This window comes from Canis aureus, chromosome 1 (assembly GCF_053574225.1).
Source record: "Canis aureus isolate CA01 chromosome 1, VMU_Caureus_v.1.0, whole genome shotgun sequence".
Taxonomy (NCBI): Eukaryota; Metazoa; Chordata; class Mammalia; order Carnivora; family Canidae; genus Canis; species Canis aureus.
The window spans coordinates 34471982-34487042 of NC_135611.1; the positions used below are offsets into that span (position 1 = coordinate 34471982).

At 42.0% G+C, this 15061-nt stretch overlaps 1 protein-coding gene across 6 annotated transcripts in view; it reads left to right on the top strand.

The window, feature by feature from the left end:
• Positions 1 to 5370: 5370 nt before the first annotated feature.
• The window catches only part of ADGRG6 (adhesion G protein-coupled receptor G6), a 138033-nt gene continuing 128342 nt past the window's right edge, over positions 5371 to 15061 (top strand). For 4 of the 6 annotated variants that reach the window (XM_077895290.1, XM_077895315.1, XM_077895318.1 and 1 more), the window contains exons 1-2: positions 6391 to 6688; positions 14333 to 14433. In XM_077895290.1, the coding sequence (XP_077751416.1) occupies positions 6687 to 6688; positions 14333 to 14433 (103 nt within the window). In that variant the 5' untranslated portion in view covers positions 6391 to 6686. Of the gene's footprint in view, positions 5542 to 6390; positions 6689 to 6764; positions 7101 to 14332; positions 14434 to 15061 lie in introns of those variants that run through there. The other 2 variants (XM_077895299.1, XM_077895307.1) reach the window with 2 other exon arrangements.

Here is a 15061-nt window from a genome sequence, read left to right on the forward strand (position 1 = left end):
GAATAAATCAGTGAAAGGGAAATTAATAATTACTTCAATGAATGTACCTCTCATTGTTGCATTAGTTTACATTTGATTTTCTTATATAATTCAGGATTATTTCCCAGTGTTTGAAACTCTGAAGTTTATATATTCTGCTGGATTCTCAGACACCCTGCTAGCAAAAGCCAGTTTTGGAGTGGTTTTAAAAGCAGGGAAATACAATAGCAGAAACAACTGTATACTCATACTTCTGGAACCCACATCTTTTTTCCTTGCATTTCTTCTGGCCAGATCGTACACTAAACCCTGAACATAAATGTTCCAGGCAAGTATACCTAGACCTGGATCAAGGGTATGGGCGTTGAGTTGGAAAAAAAACTGAACTTAAGTTCTGGTTGCCTAGACTCTTTTAGGCCAAATCTTTGTATCTATAGTGTTGGTGTGAAAAATAAAGGAGATACTGCAGGTAATCATCTCAATAGAGTATCACATGCATAGGCAGCCCTAATGGTGGTAATTGCTGTCAATATTAGTATTTTTTTAAAGGTTTTATTTATTTATTCGTGAGAGACACACAGAGGCAGAGACATAGGAAAAGGGAGGAGAAGCAGGCTCCATGCACAGAGAGCCTGATGTGGAACTCCATCCCAGGACCCCGAGATCATGCTCTGAGCCAAAGGCAGATGCTCAAACACTGAGCCATCCAGGCGTCCCAATATTAATAATTTTATTATCAATGGAAAACTACAGAACTAGCTGTCAGCACATGAAATTCACAGCAGCCTACGTTAATCACCAAAGACTCTGAGAATCAGACTCACAAAGCATGTCATGTCACCTTTAAAACAATACATAATTTGTTTTGATTTTTGTCATAGGAAAAAAGGATTCGTGGGAAGCAGGATTACTGAAATTAATGTTTCTCCTAGTTAAGGATGGGTTATACAAAAGATAGCTTTGAGCACTGGAACAGAATGAGGTATTACTAAGGGCCAGTAAGAGCTGACCAAAAATAAGTCCGATCCTCAAACTCATGTTCATGGATGAAAACTAGAATGTCTAGATTGTAAGTAGATCAGGAGACTATAAAAGCTATATGAATTTCCTGATGTATACAGTATCTTGTGATCATCTGGGGGCCCCAGCTGGGGAAAATATATTGTATAAGAGTAAGGTAAGACAAATAATAACTGGTTGGAAATGTGTGTCTTCCAACATCGATTATTAGTAAATCAGCATTAGGTAGCAGGCTCCTCATGGAATCCCACAGGGCGTTGCTGGGGTCAGTATGGTCATTTATGACTCAAATATAGGAAATAGAATCATTAAATTTTCATGTAACAAAAACTTGGAAAATATTGTTAACAAGATTAATAAAGGAACCACTGATTTCTGCAAACTGATCTGCTGGATTGAATGCAACAAAATAAAATGTACTAGGCTCCCTGACACGGATTCAGATTATTGCTTTGGGACAGGATGGGTTGTCTGACCTGGTAATAGCTCATGTGAAAAGATGAGGAGAGGTCATAGGAAAAGGACAACACTGGAAGTCACTCAGATTGGCGTGGGGTCAGCTTTTCCTTACGTGCTGTGATCTTGGGTAAATTGCTTAACCACTTTGAACTTTAATTTCCTATCTTTAAAGAGGAATAATAATCATTTGCAAAACACTTGAATTTGTGGAGGCATGCTATTTTTGTGAGATTAACTTTTTGTTTTCCTTTTTCCCTTTACTTATGTCCCCTTCTCCTTCTCCCTGTTCAAGCTTCTAGCTGATGGATGCTCACAGCTTCTGGAAATAATGGGGCAGAGAAAAAAGAGAAAGCATGTAGGATGTCTGGATTTGTTTTTCATACCCTAAGTATCACACCAAGAGAACTGAGAGGAGTGGAGGTACAGTTGAAATGTTGAGACATAGCAGAGAGAGAGAAGCTATCCCCCTTCTCTGGTTAAAAACGGAAGTACGATAGATCATGGGTGTATTAGAGCAGAGAGCTGAGTGGTTTCCTGAATGCTGCCTCTCCTCTACCTATGATTCCAAGAGAGGGACCAAGGGCCTAGAATGGGAAGAGCCGCTTGGAGAGACAAAGCGGATAGACAGTGATGGCCATCGGGAAGTCAAGAGAGAGTCACAACCCTGGTGGGACCTCACTGACAAGACTGAAAACCTGTGTGGACTGATGATCAGGGAGGGACCGAGAGGTTGATGTCTGCTGACATCAGACAAATCAAGGACCATGTTTTTCTACCCTCCTTGAAGAAAGCAACTAGCCTGGTGAGAAGGGGAGGAATCGAAATGATTAAGGCAGAATGAGAGATGAAAACAGAAATTGGATTGAATTATTTATGAATTAAGATACGTATCTTGAACGGCTTTGTGGCGTAAAATTTATATATTCTCTGCCATGTAGTAGATGATCAAGATGATAATAGGTATTCCTATTCTTACTATAAATATCTTCTGTGGCTGCTTAAAAGGTCACTATTAGCTTTTATTTACTCAAGAGTAATATCCAGTTCAGGAAAGGTAAAGATCTCAGTGTAATCAGGAGTGAGATGTGGAATCCACTTTGAGTACATCGTCAAGAGGGCTGATGTTGACTCCCGTTTTGATAGGAAAGGGTGAATCATATGTGTAGTGAGGAGCCAGGCACTGAATGATTAAAATGACCATGGCTGGGGACACTGAATAAGGAAAAGCTGAGTAGAGGGAGATGCTAGCTGCCTTCAGAGATTTGAAAGGCTTTTTGTGGAAGATAGAATGTCCTTGTTGTGAATGGAAGTTGATGGCATGAATGTTTGATTCAATCAACAGAAAGAGGAAGTTTCTCATAGTTGAGTGTTCATCAATGCTAAAGATTCAAACAGATGTTCAATATTCATTTTGTCTGGAATGTTGTCAGAGGATTCCTGTGTGCAAAGGAATGTGGTCCTGGCACTTTCAGTTTTAGGATGATGTATGAGACAGGCGGAGGCAACCGATATTACCAAATTCCAGGAAATATTCTGGGTGCTTGCTCTGTCTCTTCAGCTCATTGAATCTGCCTACTGACTCCATGAGTTAGGTATTATAAGCATTATTACAAATCACGTTTATAGTTTAGATAGAAAACTGCCAGAGTTCATAGTGCTGGTAAATTACAGGAACACATTTTGAATTCGAGTTGTTGCATTAAAAGGTCATGTCCTTTCCTGTTCATACTCCCTTTCCCTAACATGCTCTTTCAAAGAAAAAGAACAAATCCTCAGTTCGAGGACAGAAGTACACATATTTTACTAAGTACTGATCAATGAAAGGCCCTGTCTCAGGAAATATTTTACCTATGATTTATTTAATCATATAGAAATAACAATATATCCATTTATGAACATTTCAGCATATAACAGCACATGTAAATATACTATTCCTATCATCTAGACATATATACATTTGTTTCAGTTACTATGATGAACTGAAACATCATAGTAATGTTTGATTTGGCTGGTCCGCAGCATCCAGATATTTGGCCAAACATTATCATGGATGTTTCTGTGATGATGATTTTTAGTCGAGGGTAACATTTAGATCAGTGGACATAGAGTAAAGCACATTCTGCTCCATAATGTAGGTGGGCCTCATCCAATTAGTGGAAGGCCTTAATAGGCCTCTTTTTTTTTTTTTTTCTGTTTACAAACTAGAGAGATAAACCTTTATTTCACCACTTTGTCCTAATTCACTTTCTAATAAGACATGTACTGGGGACAGATTTTAAAATACTGGGAAAGCTAGATGTTGGGTGTCTTCCAGGCCGGAGCAAAGATGTGGTCACCCCAGGGGGCCTATGAGTTCCTGGGATGCTCCAGGCAGCACCGACCACATGCACCAGTATCATCCAATCCTCAGTTTTACTTAGAGCTGCCTCATTTGGGGGGGCTGTTAGTCCTCGTTTCATGCCTAATTTTCACTAGAGGCTCCCTGTTGTTCCAAATGAGTTCATGACCATAAATAAGAACAAAGACTCACCTCCCGCAAACAAGAGGAAATTCTGCCAACAGACTACCTTAGGCCTAGCCTGTAACTCTCCCCTCCCTGGGTCTCTAGCCTGCTGGCCTACTCTGCAGATTTTGGACTTGTACCTTCATAATCACATGGGCTAATTTCTGAATCACTCTTTATATGTACATATACATCCTGTTCGTCCTGTTTCTCTAAAGAACTCCAGTGCAGTTATTCATATTTCATTGTTTGCCCTACGTTTCCTAGCTTTAAAATTCTGAGTGAACAGCTACATGTATGAGCTTGGAAGCAGCGTGCTCCTCGGTCAGATCTTCAGGTGAGACTGTAGCCTCAGCCAGTCTTGTGAGACACTGGGCTAAACTGTACTCACATTCCTAAACTGAGAAATAATAAATATTGTTGCTCTAAAGAAAATTCTATGAGTGGAACTTAAATTTTCCTAGGATGTTCTGGTGTCCTAGAGACGGATTTGAATTGGAAGGCCTGGATCCTAGCCCCTGGCCACTTCTAGCTAGTTACTGCCGACCTCACATCTCTGGGTTTCATTTCCCGTTCTGTTAAGAGAGCATGGGACAGAGGATCTTCAGTTTCCCTTAGGTGCTAAATTCAATGTCTCCATTAATTAAACTGTTTATTCATCAAAATAAACACTGATAAGAGTCACAAGAAGAACACACCCTGGATTTTCAAGCCTCTGAATCTGGTGGCAGTGTGCCAGCTTCCTTTCTGCCAGTAGCTGTCTATCCTCAAGTCCTGCTCTACTTCTTTTCCACCCCAACAGTTTTCTATCAGTAGCCAATCGATGTTATATAAGTTCTTTGGCACTTCTGTGGCCTGTGCATGTATGCATATGCATGCTCACAGTTTAAGCTGGGCTGCTCTGGCTCTGGGTGGGGAGCACAGCTCTATCACCAGAACATTTGCCTCCAGCATTTCACGGATTAACTCCGTCAGTTCACGAGGGGGAAGGGAGCTACTTTCCAAGTGTGAGTACTTTTTTTTTTTTTTTCTCTTCTCATCACCAAGGAGGTGTGTCCAGTTTTTTTCGCCAGTTAGCTACTTTGTAGGAGCCCTGGAGTCCAGGCAGTGGACTTTCCCCAATGAGTAATGGAATTTGTATTTGCAAATCAATTCTGCTGAATGAAATGTTATATGAACATTTTCCCAGCCCCCTGGTAATATCCCCCCCATTTTTTTTTTTTTTTTAATGGTGCCGATTTTAAAAGAAAGCGCAACTTATCTAGTCCTAGCTCTCAGTCCCAGTGAAGTAATAGGGCTCTGGTAGGACGGTCTCAATCAAAACTGTCAACCAAGTTTGTCACTAGTCCTACCAAGTTTTGCTTTCACTGAATCCCTCTGCACCCCCGGGCAGCACCCGCCCCCACCCCCGAGTCTGCTTCCTCTCATATCGCAGGACCCACCTCCCCTTCCAATACTTCTTTCTGGATGGGACGTGAACAGCTCAAACTAGAGGCAATGGCAAAGGTTTTTAAGGATCAGCACTCCGTGCCGGCATTTAGAGGCATTTAGTGAAGACGACGGAACTCCAAGGCAAAAGGGTGAATATCGATTTATGGAACTATGGGTGTCGGCGGATGAGGGGGAGCAGGTGGCAGGTGCATCTGCGGGGGGCGCGGCGCGTCCCGGCCCGGCCCTGGCGCTCCGCGTGGGGAAGGTGCGGCCGCAGAGCACCAGCTCCCCCCAGGCGCGGCGACCGAGGGCCGAGGACGCCGGGGAGCAGACGGAGCCCCCTTCGCTCCAATTTTTAGGAAGCAGAACAAAAGAAGGAAGAAAGAGCGGAGAGAGGAGAGAGGGGCAGAGAGGACAGAAAGGGAAGAGAGCAGGGAAGGGAAGGGACGGGACAGGACCCGAGAAGCCCAGCGCGGCGAGGCGGCGGCGGGCCGGGGGAGGAGGAGGGGGGAGGAGGGAGGAGGGAGGAGGTGCCCCCCGCGCCCCCCGCGCCCCCCGCGCCCCCGCGCCCCCGCGCCCCCGGCTCCCTTCCCGCCGACCTCGGGGCTGCCCCCGCCGCGCCCGCCGGCTGCCCGTCGTGGGGCGCGCCTCCCCCGCCCCGCGGTCACACTTCTTTCGGCCCCGGGCCGGGCGATCCTGGGTGGGGCGGCCGCGCTCGGGGGGCGGGGGCGGGGGCGGGGGGCGGCGGAGCGCCGGGCCGGGCCGGGCCGGGCCAGACGCCGCGCGCCGCCGGGGCAGCCACCTGAGCCCCCGGCCCGGGCCCAGGGCGCGGCGGGAGCCCGCGGCCTGGGGGCGGGGGCGGGGAAGGGGGCGGGGGAGGGGGAGGGGGCGGGGGGCGAGGCCACGGAGCGCGACCACGTGCGCCGCCCGCGAGTCGCGGGGTCAGAGCCCTCCACCCCCGCCCGGCCCAGAGCGCTCGAGCGCCCCGGCGCCCCGCGGTCGCCCTCGCCCTCGCCCTGTCGCCCTAACTTTTCTCCGACTTGCCTGCGAGGAGGAACCTGCCGCCCCGCCCGGCCCGGGCCGCGGGGATCGGCGCTCGAACCCGGCCGCGGGGCCTTCCACCTTGCGCCGCCCCAGCCGGGGACCCGCGGGGGACCCGCCGGGAGGCGCGTGAAGGAGGGGCGGGCGGGCCGGCGGCGCCCGGGCGCCGGGTCCGGGGGGACGCGAGCAGCGGAGCCGGGAGGCCGCGGACCCGACTGCGCGGCCCCGGCGACCTCAGCGCAGTGATGCCAGCATGTAAGTCTCACCTTGCGGCTGAGAACTCCTTCACACCTTTACCTGCATCCACCCCCCGCGCCCCCACCTCCCTCCACTAAATGATTTTGTAAGGACTGCATCGACAGAATAAACCGGTTTGTCTTCAGTTTGACCCCGAGGCGCGGAGGAGCGAGCAGGTCCTGCCAGGCGGAGCTGTGGCATGTGTGTGCGGCTGGCTTTTTTTTTTTTTTTTTTCCAGGGAGAGGTAAACCTCACATTTGGGCGGTGGAAAGCATTAAAAAAAAAAAAAAAAAAGGGCAGGGATTCAAGAATGGGGAAAACGTGTTTTCGAGTCAAATCAAACAAGGGCTAACAGGCACGGCTCCTCCATCCAGGGGCCTCGCCCTGCCAAGAAAGAGCGATCCTGGATCAGCACCGGGGGGCTTGGAAGGTACTGGTATCCCGAGAAAATGTTGACTTTACACATTGTCACCCCCGACTGTAGAAGTTATTCTTGCATCTTTGAGTTATTTGAATGGTTTAAGAAGAGAAAAAAAGAAAGAAAGAAAGAAAGAAAGAAAGAAAGAAAGAAGCGCGCAGAGAAGTTTCTTGGTTGTATTTTGTAGATTAATGAGTAATGAAGGACTCTGTCATTTTACGGGATGGGGCCTGGGAAGCGACTTGCCTTGAATTAGAGGTGGGGGACGTGGGGGTAGGAATGGTCAGAGAAGTCCCAAAGGTTCTGATTTAATGGAGTGACCATGGAAGCGGTGAGATTCCTCAGGGCTACCCTGAGAAAGGGCCACTGAGCACATCCAGAATGCAAAGAGAAGGATTGTTCTAAAAAGGGCCTGTTTTTGCGGCCAATGCAGAAGTTAATTTTCTTGTAATATGTAACGTTCGCTCTGGTGTTTTCTTTACTCTTGCGCAGATACCCTGACAGACATTTTGCTCCCTTCCACAAGAATACAAGTGTTTCTAGAAATTCTTATTGCCCCTCCCTCCCCCAGCTACTGGATCCTTAAGTATTTTCATTAAAATCTCCTCTTTCAGCTTCATACCTGGGAAGACTTGCGCCTCAGGCCCTGTCTTTCCCTTCCTCCCAGTGTCTCCTCTTCTCCCCACCCAGCACACAGTTTTAAAACAGGAAGAGTAGTGCCCACTGCAAGCCTAGCACTCTGCCCTTCTGTTCCTGGTAGTGAGCAGTATAATTAGAAAAGAACTACTTATTTTTGCTAGAATTGCATGTGAAGTAATTCCACACCTGTGAGTTTTAAGGTTTCATTTATGCCCGTTGGAATCAGCAAGGTATAACCTGAACTAATTTACCTTGGGATACAGCCAACAGCCCCACATAAGACTTGTTCTCATATGCAGGCGGCACATTTTGAATGAATGTGAATTTGTTTTAAACATCAGTTTTTCCTGAAAGTATAGTAAGGTTTTTAACAGCAGATATTCGCCTAGCTTCCTTTCAGCTTTCCTAGGTAATTTAGATCTTATGGGAAATGAAAACAAGTGTGCATACCAATTTTTAAAATAAAATATGTGGACCTGAACAGCAGGTAATGTACAGATTTCCTCATTATGTAATTAATTTATGTAGCTCATTTGAATTGCATATGATTAAAACTTCTGTCATATAAAGATACGAATATTTAATCACATAAAACATAAAGTTTAGTATCCTGATTTGAGTTTATTGAGCTTTTTGGACTGAAAGTTTTTCCATTTCTTGCCAGATTATAGCTGTTTCTTTTACCATTTTGCTGTTTATGATTCACATGGAATGGCTTAAGATGATCTGATTCTTTTAAGATATTAGTGTGTTAGAATAAATGGAAATAATACTAATCTTTCCAAAGTAAATATTCATAGTATCTTACTGAAAAATGTTACAATGTGGAACACAAACTCTGTTATCTTTTAAATTTAAATCTTAATGGGTTCAGGCATACAAACTAAGATATTTTCTGCCTGTTCTTTGCGGTGAAAGTATTACTATGTTGTGACACTCAAGTTATGAAATTACAGATTTTATAAATATACTTGGAGTTATAGTGACTACATATTTAATAGATTTAGCAAGGCTCCTGTTAGCTGGTCTCAAGCTTCATGGAGCTCCCGTTCGTTCCATTTATGGCTTATATAAATTACATGACATTGTGCTTTTCCAATATGAATGGTGAAAGAGGCTATTGTCTCTTGGCTTATGGGAAATATTAGAAGCTTGTAGTTTTACTGCCTAACTGGACACGTCACTCTGATTTCTGGAAATAATGATTTGAAAGAGAATCAGTTTATACATTAAAAATAAACTGACAACCACTTCCTTAAACTTGACCGTTTTCTAACTGCCCATCTCTTATGGAGTTTACATTTCTGATGGGATGATTAAAACTTTCTAGAGACAATTTAGACTTTAGACTAAATAGAAGAAGACTTTGTTCAATGTGTGTGGCATGCTGAGGCAAAAAAAAAAAAAAAAACCGTATCCTTCCATTTCCTTTCTGTTTGGATGCCATTATTACACTATCTACATTGGATGGCATTGCGATGCATACTGGGTGGCTGGCGTGAAGACATCAAAAGGACTTTGCAGTGGTAACTAAAAACGCCAATAAAACTTAAGCATGGTTACCTGAGTATCCTCATGCTTTCCCTTAAAGCATTACTCAGGATGGAATTATTTAGAATGCCTTGAGGAAAACTTCAGAATTACTGTGTTTAAAACATTGGTAGCAAATATGACAAGGGCTTAGCATTGGTAAAAAGAAATCACAAATTAGTAAGAAAAATATTTCTATTATAATAGAAACTACAAAAATGATGAACATGCCAACCCAAATAAAGGAAATCCAAATGAGATGGTACTTCTGTAAAACTGGTGATGAGGAAACAATAATAGTGATGGGAGTATCATGATATAAACATTGATACACCTCAGTGTAAATTGGATGGGTGTGTGGAAATTTATTTATAAATAACTTTAAACCTACAGAAAAGTTTCAAGAATGATACAAAGAACACCTGTTTATACTTTACACAGAATCACTTAATGTAAAGGTTTACCCCATTTGTTTTATTTTCCATCCTTCTTCCCTCCACCCACTACTCTCAGTAGATGCACACAGTATTTTTCCTGACTCACATTAAGTAAATTATATACATCATGGCTTCAGGCTTTACTTTTTTAGTTGAAAATTTTATTGAGATGTTTGTTGATTTATGTGCAGTCGGAAGAAATGGTAGAGATCCCATGCCCTTTACTCAGTTTCTCTCGGGGATAACATTTTGCAAACTGTGGTACAATACCACAACCAGAATACTGAGACAGTATTCTTTTTCAGACATTCCCAGTTTTACATGTACTCAGGTGTGTTTCTCAGGGTTGCCTTTTAATTTCACCTGTGGTACCAGTCATGGAACAGTGGCTATTTCTGCTCAAATAAGGGTCAAGATGTGTACAGATTTGAAGAATAAACCTTTTTACCTTTTCGAAGTGGGGGTGAACACAACTTAATAAAATAACTTGAATTGAGTAATAGAATAGCACTTTCTCTTATTCATTGCTTGAGCTCAGGAACATGATCTTTAACCAGAAGAAGAAATACAATTGTGAGCACAGACTTGAATAAACCAAATTACATTCTTTTCACTCTAGAAGAATTATGGTACTCTCGCTGCCACTCCTCATGCCCCTTGGTGACAATTTTAACATAAATATATGTTTGGGGGGGGGGAAATCCCTGGGTGGCTCAGCAGTTTAGCACCTGCCTTTGGCCTGTGGCATGATCCTGGAGTCCCAGGATCAAGTCCCACATCGGGCTTCCTGCATGGAGCCTGCTTCTCCCTCTGCCTGTGACTCTGCCTCTCTCTCTCTCTCTCTCTCTCTCTGTCTCTCATGAATGAATAAATAAAATCTTTGAAAAAAACAAAAATGAATACGTTTGGGATATGAGGAATGAAGTAATTCTGACCACTGTGGTTAATAATAGAATTAGTGCCATGTCAATTACTCAACTGATTTCAAAGTTTCTTCACTAAGTTCTCTTTAAATTTGACTTTTAAGGGATCCAGCAGGAGTAAAGAGGTGCAAGATAGTAGGTAGGTTGTCTAGATTACAGACTATTTCAGTGATATGTTTGGTTTATTTATTTTTATTTTATTTTTTTTAATATTTTATTTATTTATGAGAGAGGCAGAGACATAGGCAGAGGGAGAAGCAGGCTCCATGAAGGAAGCCCAATGTGAGACTCCATTCCAGGATTCTACGATCACGCCCTGAGCCAAAGGAGTCCCGATAATATCTGGTTTAAATCACATTTACAAGGGGAGCATTGAGGTTAAAACAATTCCTGTGGAAGGGTTAAGTTCTAAAGCTCCTGAAATAGGACTTAAGCATGTTGTATTTTATCACCTATGCAGTTTGAAAAGGGGAGCAGGTTTGCAGTAGAGGTAGCTTGGTTCTCAAAAAGAACAAGTGACTAGGAAGCCAGGTGACCCAGTTGGCAAGTGGTTTAATGTATTGTTTTTGCCTGTGAAGTGATAGGTTTTGTTGCATAATTTTTAGATTCTTTTCAGGTGGTAGAAGTCCATGGATGGCTCTCTTTTACTTTAAAAAAAAAAAGTTCTTTCTCTCTTTAGAACTTTGAGGCTACAATTCAAGTAATACAGGATTATGTTTTTTGTAGTTCCCATTTAGAACCTTAGTAACCCTGTTCAGGATTTTCCGTTCTTGTGAGAAAGTTGTTTGAATCTCAAGGATGTGTCTTTGCTAAGTGATCCCCTGAGAAGACACACAGTGCTTTCCTTCCTCTGTTCTATTCTTACTTTATTTGTTTCTGTTCTTCAGTAAACAGTAAACTGGATGAAAGTTGACTTGCCATGTGGTTTAAGTTTGGTTCTAAGTACTTGTCCTATCCTGGGTTCCTTTTCAATACAAAGTGATGGAGTCTTGAGAACCAGAACACATGAAGCCCCAGATCATCGTTTGCAGCTCTTGTCTGAAAGAATTACAGGCAGATTTTGTAAAACAGCTTCAGGATTGATTATGGAATCCCTAAATGTCAGAACCTGTTGTAGCAAAACGAAGTTGCATGATGAAATAAATAGTATTGAATGTTGCCAAAGCTAACAAACATGATTCCTTGAGGATTGTTTAGAGAGTACATAAGTCTAAGAGGAGACCATTATTCCCATACTGATAAAGGAAAATTGTCATATGCCGCAAAGGTTAGGAAACTGGGAGTTCTCTCAGGCTGATGACACTCCTGACTGTGTGTGGTATAGCAGGCAGCTAAGTTTGATTGGTCTGCCCCTCGGTTTCCTGGGCCTCAGTTTAGGAGCATACTCATTCATCCATGGCATGAATGGGAAACACCTCATTCATCCAACATCAGTGGGAAATGGATCCATCCTTCCAAATGAGTGAACTTTCCATGTAACAGCAGTCTATCATCTACCCTTTTAAAGCTTTTACTAAGTGCCATGTAGTATTATCTCTATCTTTTTGATGGATGGTATCCTATTTACAGAAGAGGAAATAGTCCAGAGTTTAAAGTACTTGCCTGTGAAGTCACACAATAAATAGAGGCACCAGGTTGTAATTTTGCTATTCCAGAGCTCACATCCATCATTATTATATATTATTATGATGTACAGTGGCATGTTGCTTCTCATAAGTAGTAACATTGCTTTAAATTTCAATTATTTTGGATAAATGTGTTTTAAGACCTACCTTCCATTCAGAAAAATACTCTTCAGGTCTTAAGCTTTGCCAGTTTAGAATTTCCATTAGGAGCTGTGTGATGCTAGAACTTCTAGTTGAGCGAATATAAAAACATGGCATGCATGTCAGACAGTACTCAAAATTTCTGCATTCATGGCAGACATGAATCATCCTTTCCCGTTTCTGTTCCAAGGTGATACAGAAGTAGTCCCAAACTCAACTGATGGGTGTTGGTTTATGACATCCTATTGTCTGTTCTTGTTTAAACCTTTTCTTTTGATTTTATTGTGGACAGAATAACCACAATTATACTGGAATGGTAGTAGCAATAATAACGGCTAATATTTTTTTTAAGGATTTTATTTATTCATTTGAGAGAGAGAAAAAAATAGAGCAGGGCAAAAGGGAGACGGAGAAGGAGAAGCAGACTCCCCGCTGCATAGGGAGCCTGATGCTGGGCTCCATCCCAGGACCCTAGGATCGTGACCTGAGCTGAGTTGAAGGCAGATGCTCAACCATCTGAGCTACCCAGGTGCCCCAATAACATCTAATATTTGTTGAGCAATTGCTGAGTGTCAGGCACTTTCTTAAAAGATGTGATCTGATTTAATCATCCAGCAACTCTATGGATTAGGTTCAATTGCCATTTCTATTTTGCAGGTGAAAAATAGGAGGTGCAGGGTAGTCAAGGAAATTACCCAAGGGTGGCATAGCTCACAAATAGCAGTGACTCTCTTGTCGACTCTAGAGCTTGGTCTCTGCTGCTTAGGTGGTCTCTGACAGTAAAGGATAGATTGGAAATGAAGGCTTGAGGCAAGTGCAGGAATCATTTGATGACTATTTTTGCTTGTCTGAGTATTCCCTTTCCTACTTTTCTAGTTTTGTGTTTAGTGTTACATATTTTACTCCAGGTAAGCAACCTTCAGGTAAAAAAGGTATTACTCTGATCCTACAGTATCTTATTAGTTGTTTCTCTTTTTAGAAATAAAAAGACTCTCAGTTATCACCTGGAACTATGGTAACTCCCATAGTTGGAGATTTTTAGGATCTGGAGATTTCTTACCATCTTCCTGCCTGATGGCTCTCATGCTTACGGGTCCCTGTATGGACCTTCTGATGATTGACCTTTATACTTGCTGCCCCATTCACAGGCTTACCTGTTTTGATGAGGTTAAGCCAATGCGAGGTATCATTACCACTGTTTGAAGCCAAGATAATGTGGATGTTCCTATCTAAAATATCATTAGGTACAATTTTAAGTTTAAAGATCAGACCATTGTATGGATAATTATTTGAGAATTTTCAAAGCAGCAACCCTCCACGTAATGCCATATACTAGTTTCTATAATGCTTGGTGTTTACTAGGCATTTAAAAACATTGAAAGCTATTGTTATTTATAAGGAAATTATTCTTTTTTGCATATTAGTGCTTCGTTGCTTTTTCTTAGGGGAAAGCGCATGATTGGAAAATTTATCTTAACTGTTTCCATTGGTAAAGCAGCAGATGTTATAAAATGAAAACATTTCCTTTAAGTCTAAATTTTTGGAAGATTCTAGAAGAGATTGATATAAAATCCTCTTGCCATCTAGATGGGCATATGACTCGTGATGCTGAAGGTTGAAGCTGAAATTGCTTTATTTTTTAATAAATGAACTTGAATTATCTGAATTTTTCCCCGTCTTCATTGGGAAATCACCTATTATACCTAGACTCTGATAAGGAAGGTGCCAGCAAGTGCAAATGACATGCGTGAATTTCTTTTTTTCTTTTGCCTAATTAGCTAAAAGAGGTGATTTGGTTTATCATCTCTAAAGTTCCTCCTTTATTTGGAAGCAAGGTTGAAAACGATTTCTGTTTTCCAATCTCTGCTGAAAACCTACACTTTGACTATTATTGTCCTAACACTTTAGTGAATACTGAGTGTCCTGATGGTTGCTTTCTTCTGTTGCAGGATGTTTCACTCAGATCAAATGTGGAACTGTCATTGGAAATGGAAGCCACATTCTCTTTTGTTCTTATTTGCTTTATGTATTGTGTATGTTCCACTTTCAGGTAAGTAAGACTTTTTCTCTTTCAAATCCTGAATTTAATAGTGATAGCATTGCCTTCAGTACAACTGTGCTACTTACTTAAGTCAACTTTATTTCTTGTCTTTTTTCTGCTTCTATCCTTACAGACTTTTACTGTCCATGGCCTCTCTGACTTTCATGTGAATACTATTATTTTGATCATTGTTCTGTTTTCTGACGAGTCTATTTCTTTAATCTTTGCTGCATTTCTATTAGCTTTATTTATTTATCCAACCATATGGAATGATGAGATAGCTACATGTCTGACATTAAAAATGTGCTAGCTATTCTACTATTGAATAAATATACAGTATTCAGTTCTTTCACTTTTCAAGTTTTCATGTAGTTACTTATGGAAAGTATAGACTTTGCTGTTTGTATTTATCCTGATTTTCTTACCATGTTGCAGCATACGACAAGAATTTGAAATTAAGTATTTAGACCATGAAGTTTATTTAGTTGGCTTAAAATGATATGAAAAATTTCATTTTAGTTGTATTTTTAGAGTAAAAATATCAAATATTTGTAATTAGAATTTTTTTCTGAACTTTGAAACAAGATCCTTTTAGCTATTGTTGCAAGCTAAATTTTCTATAAACAGTTAATTATGT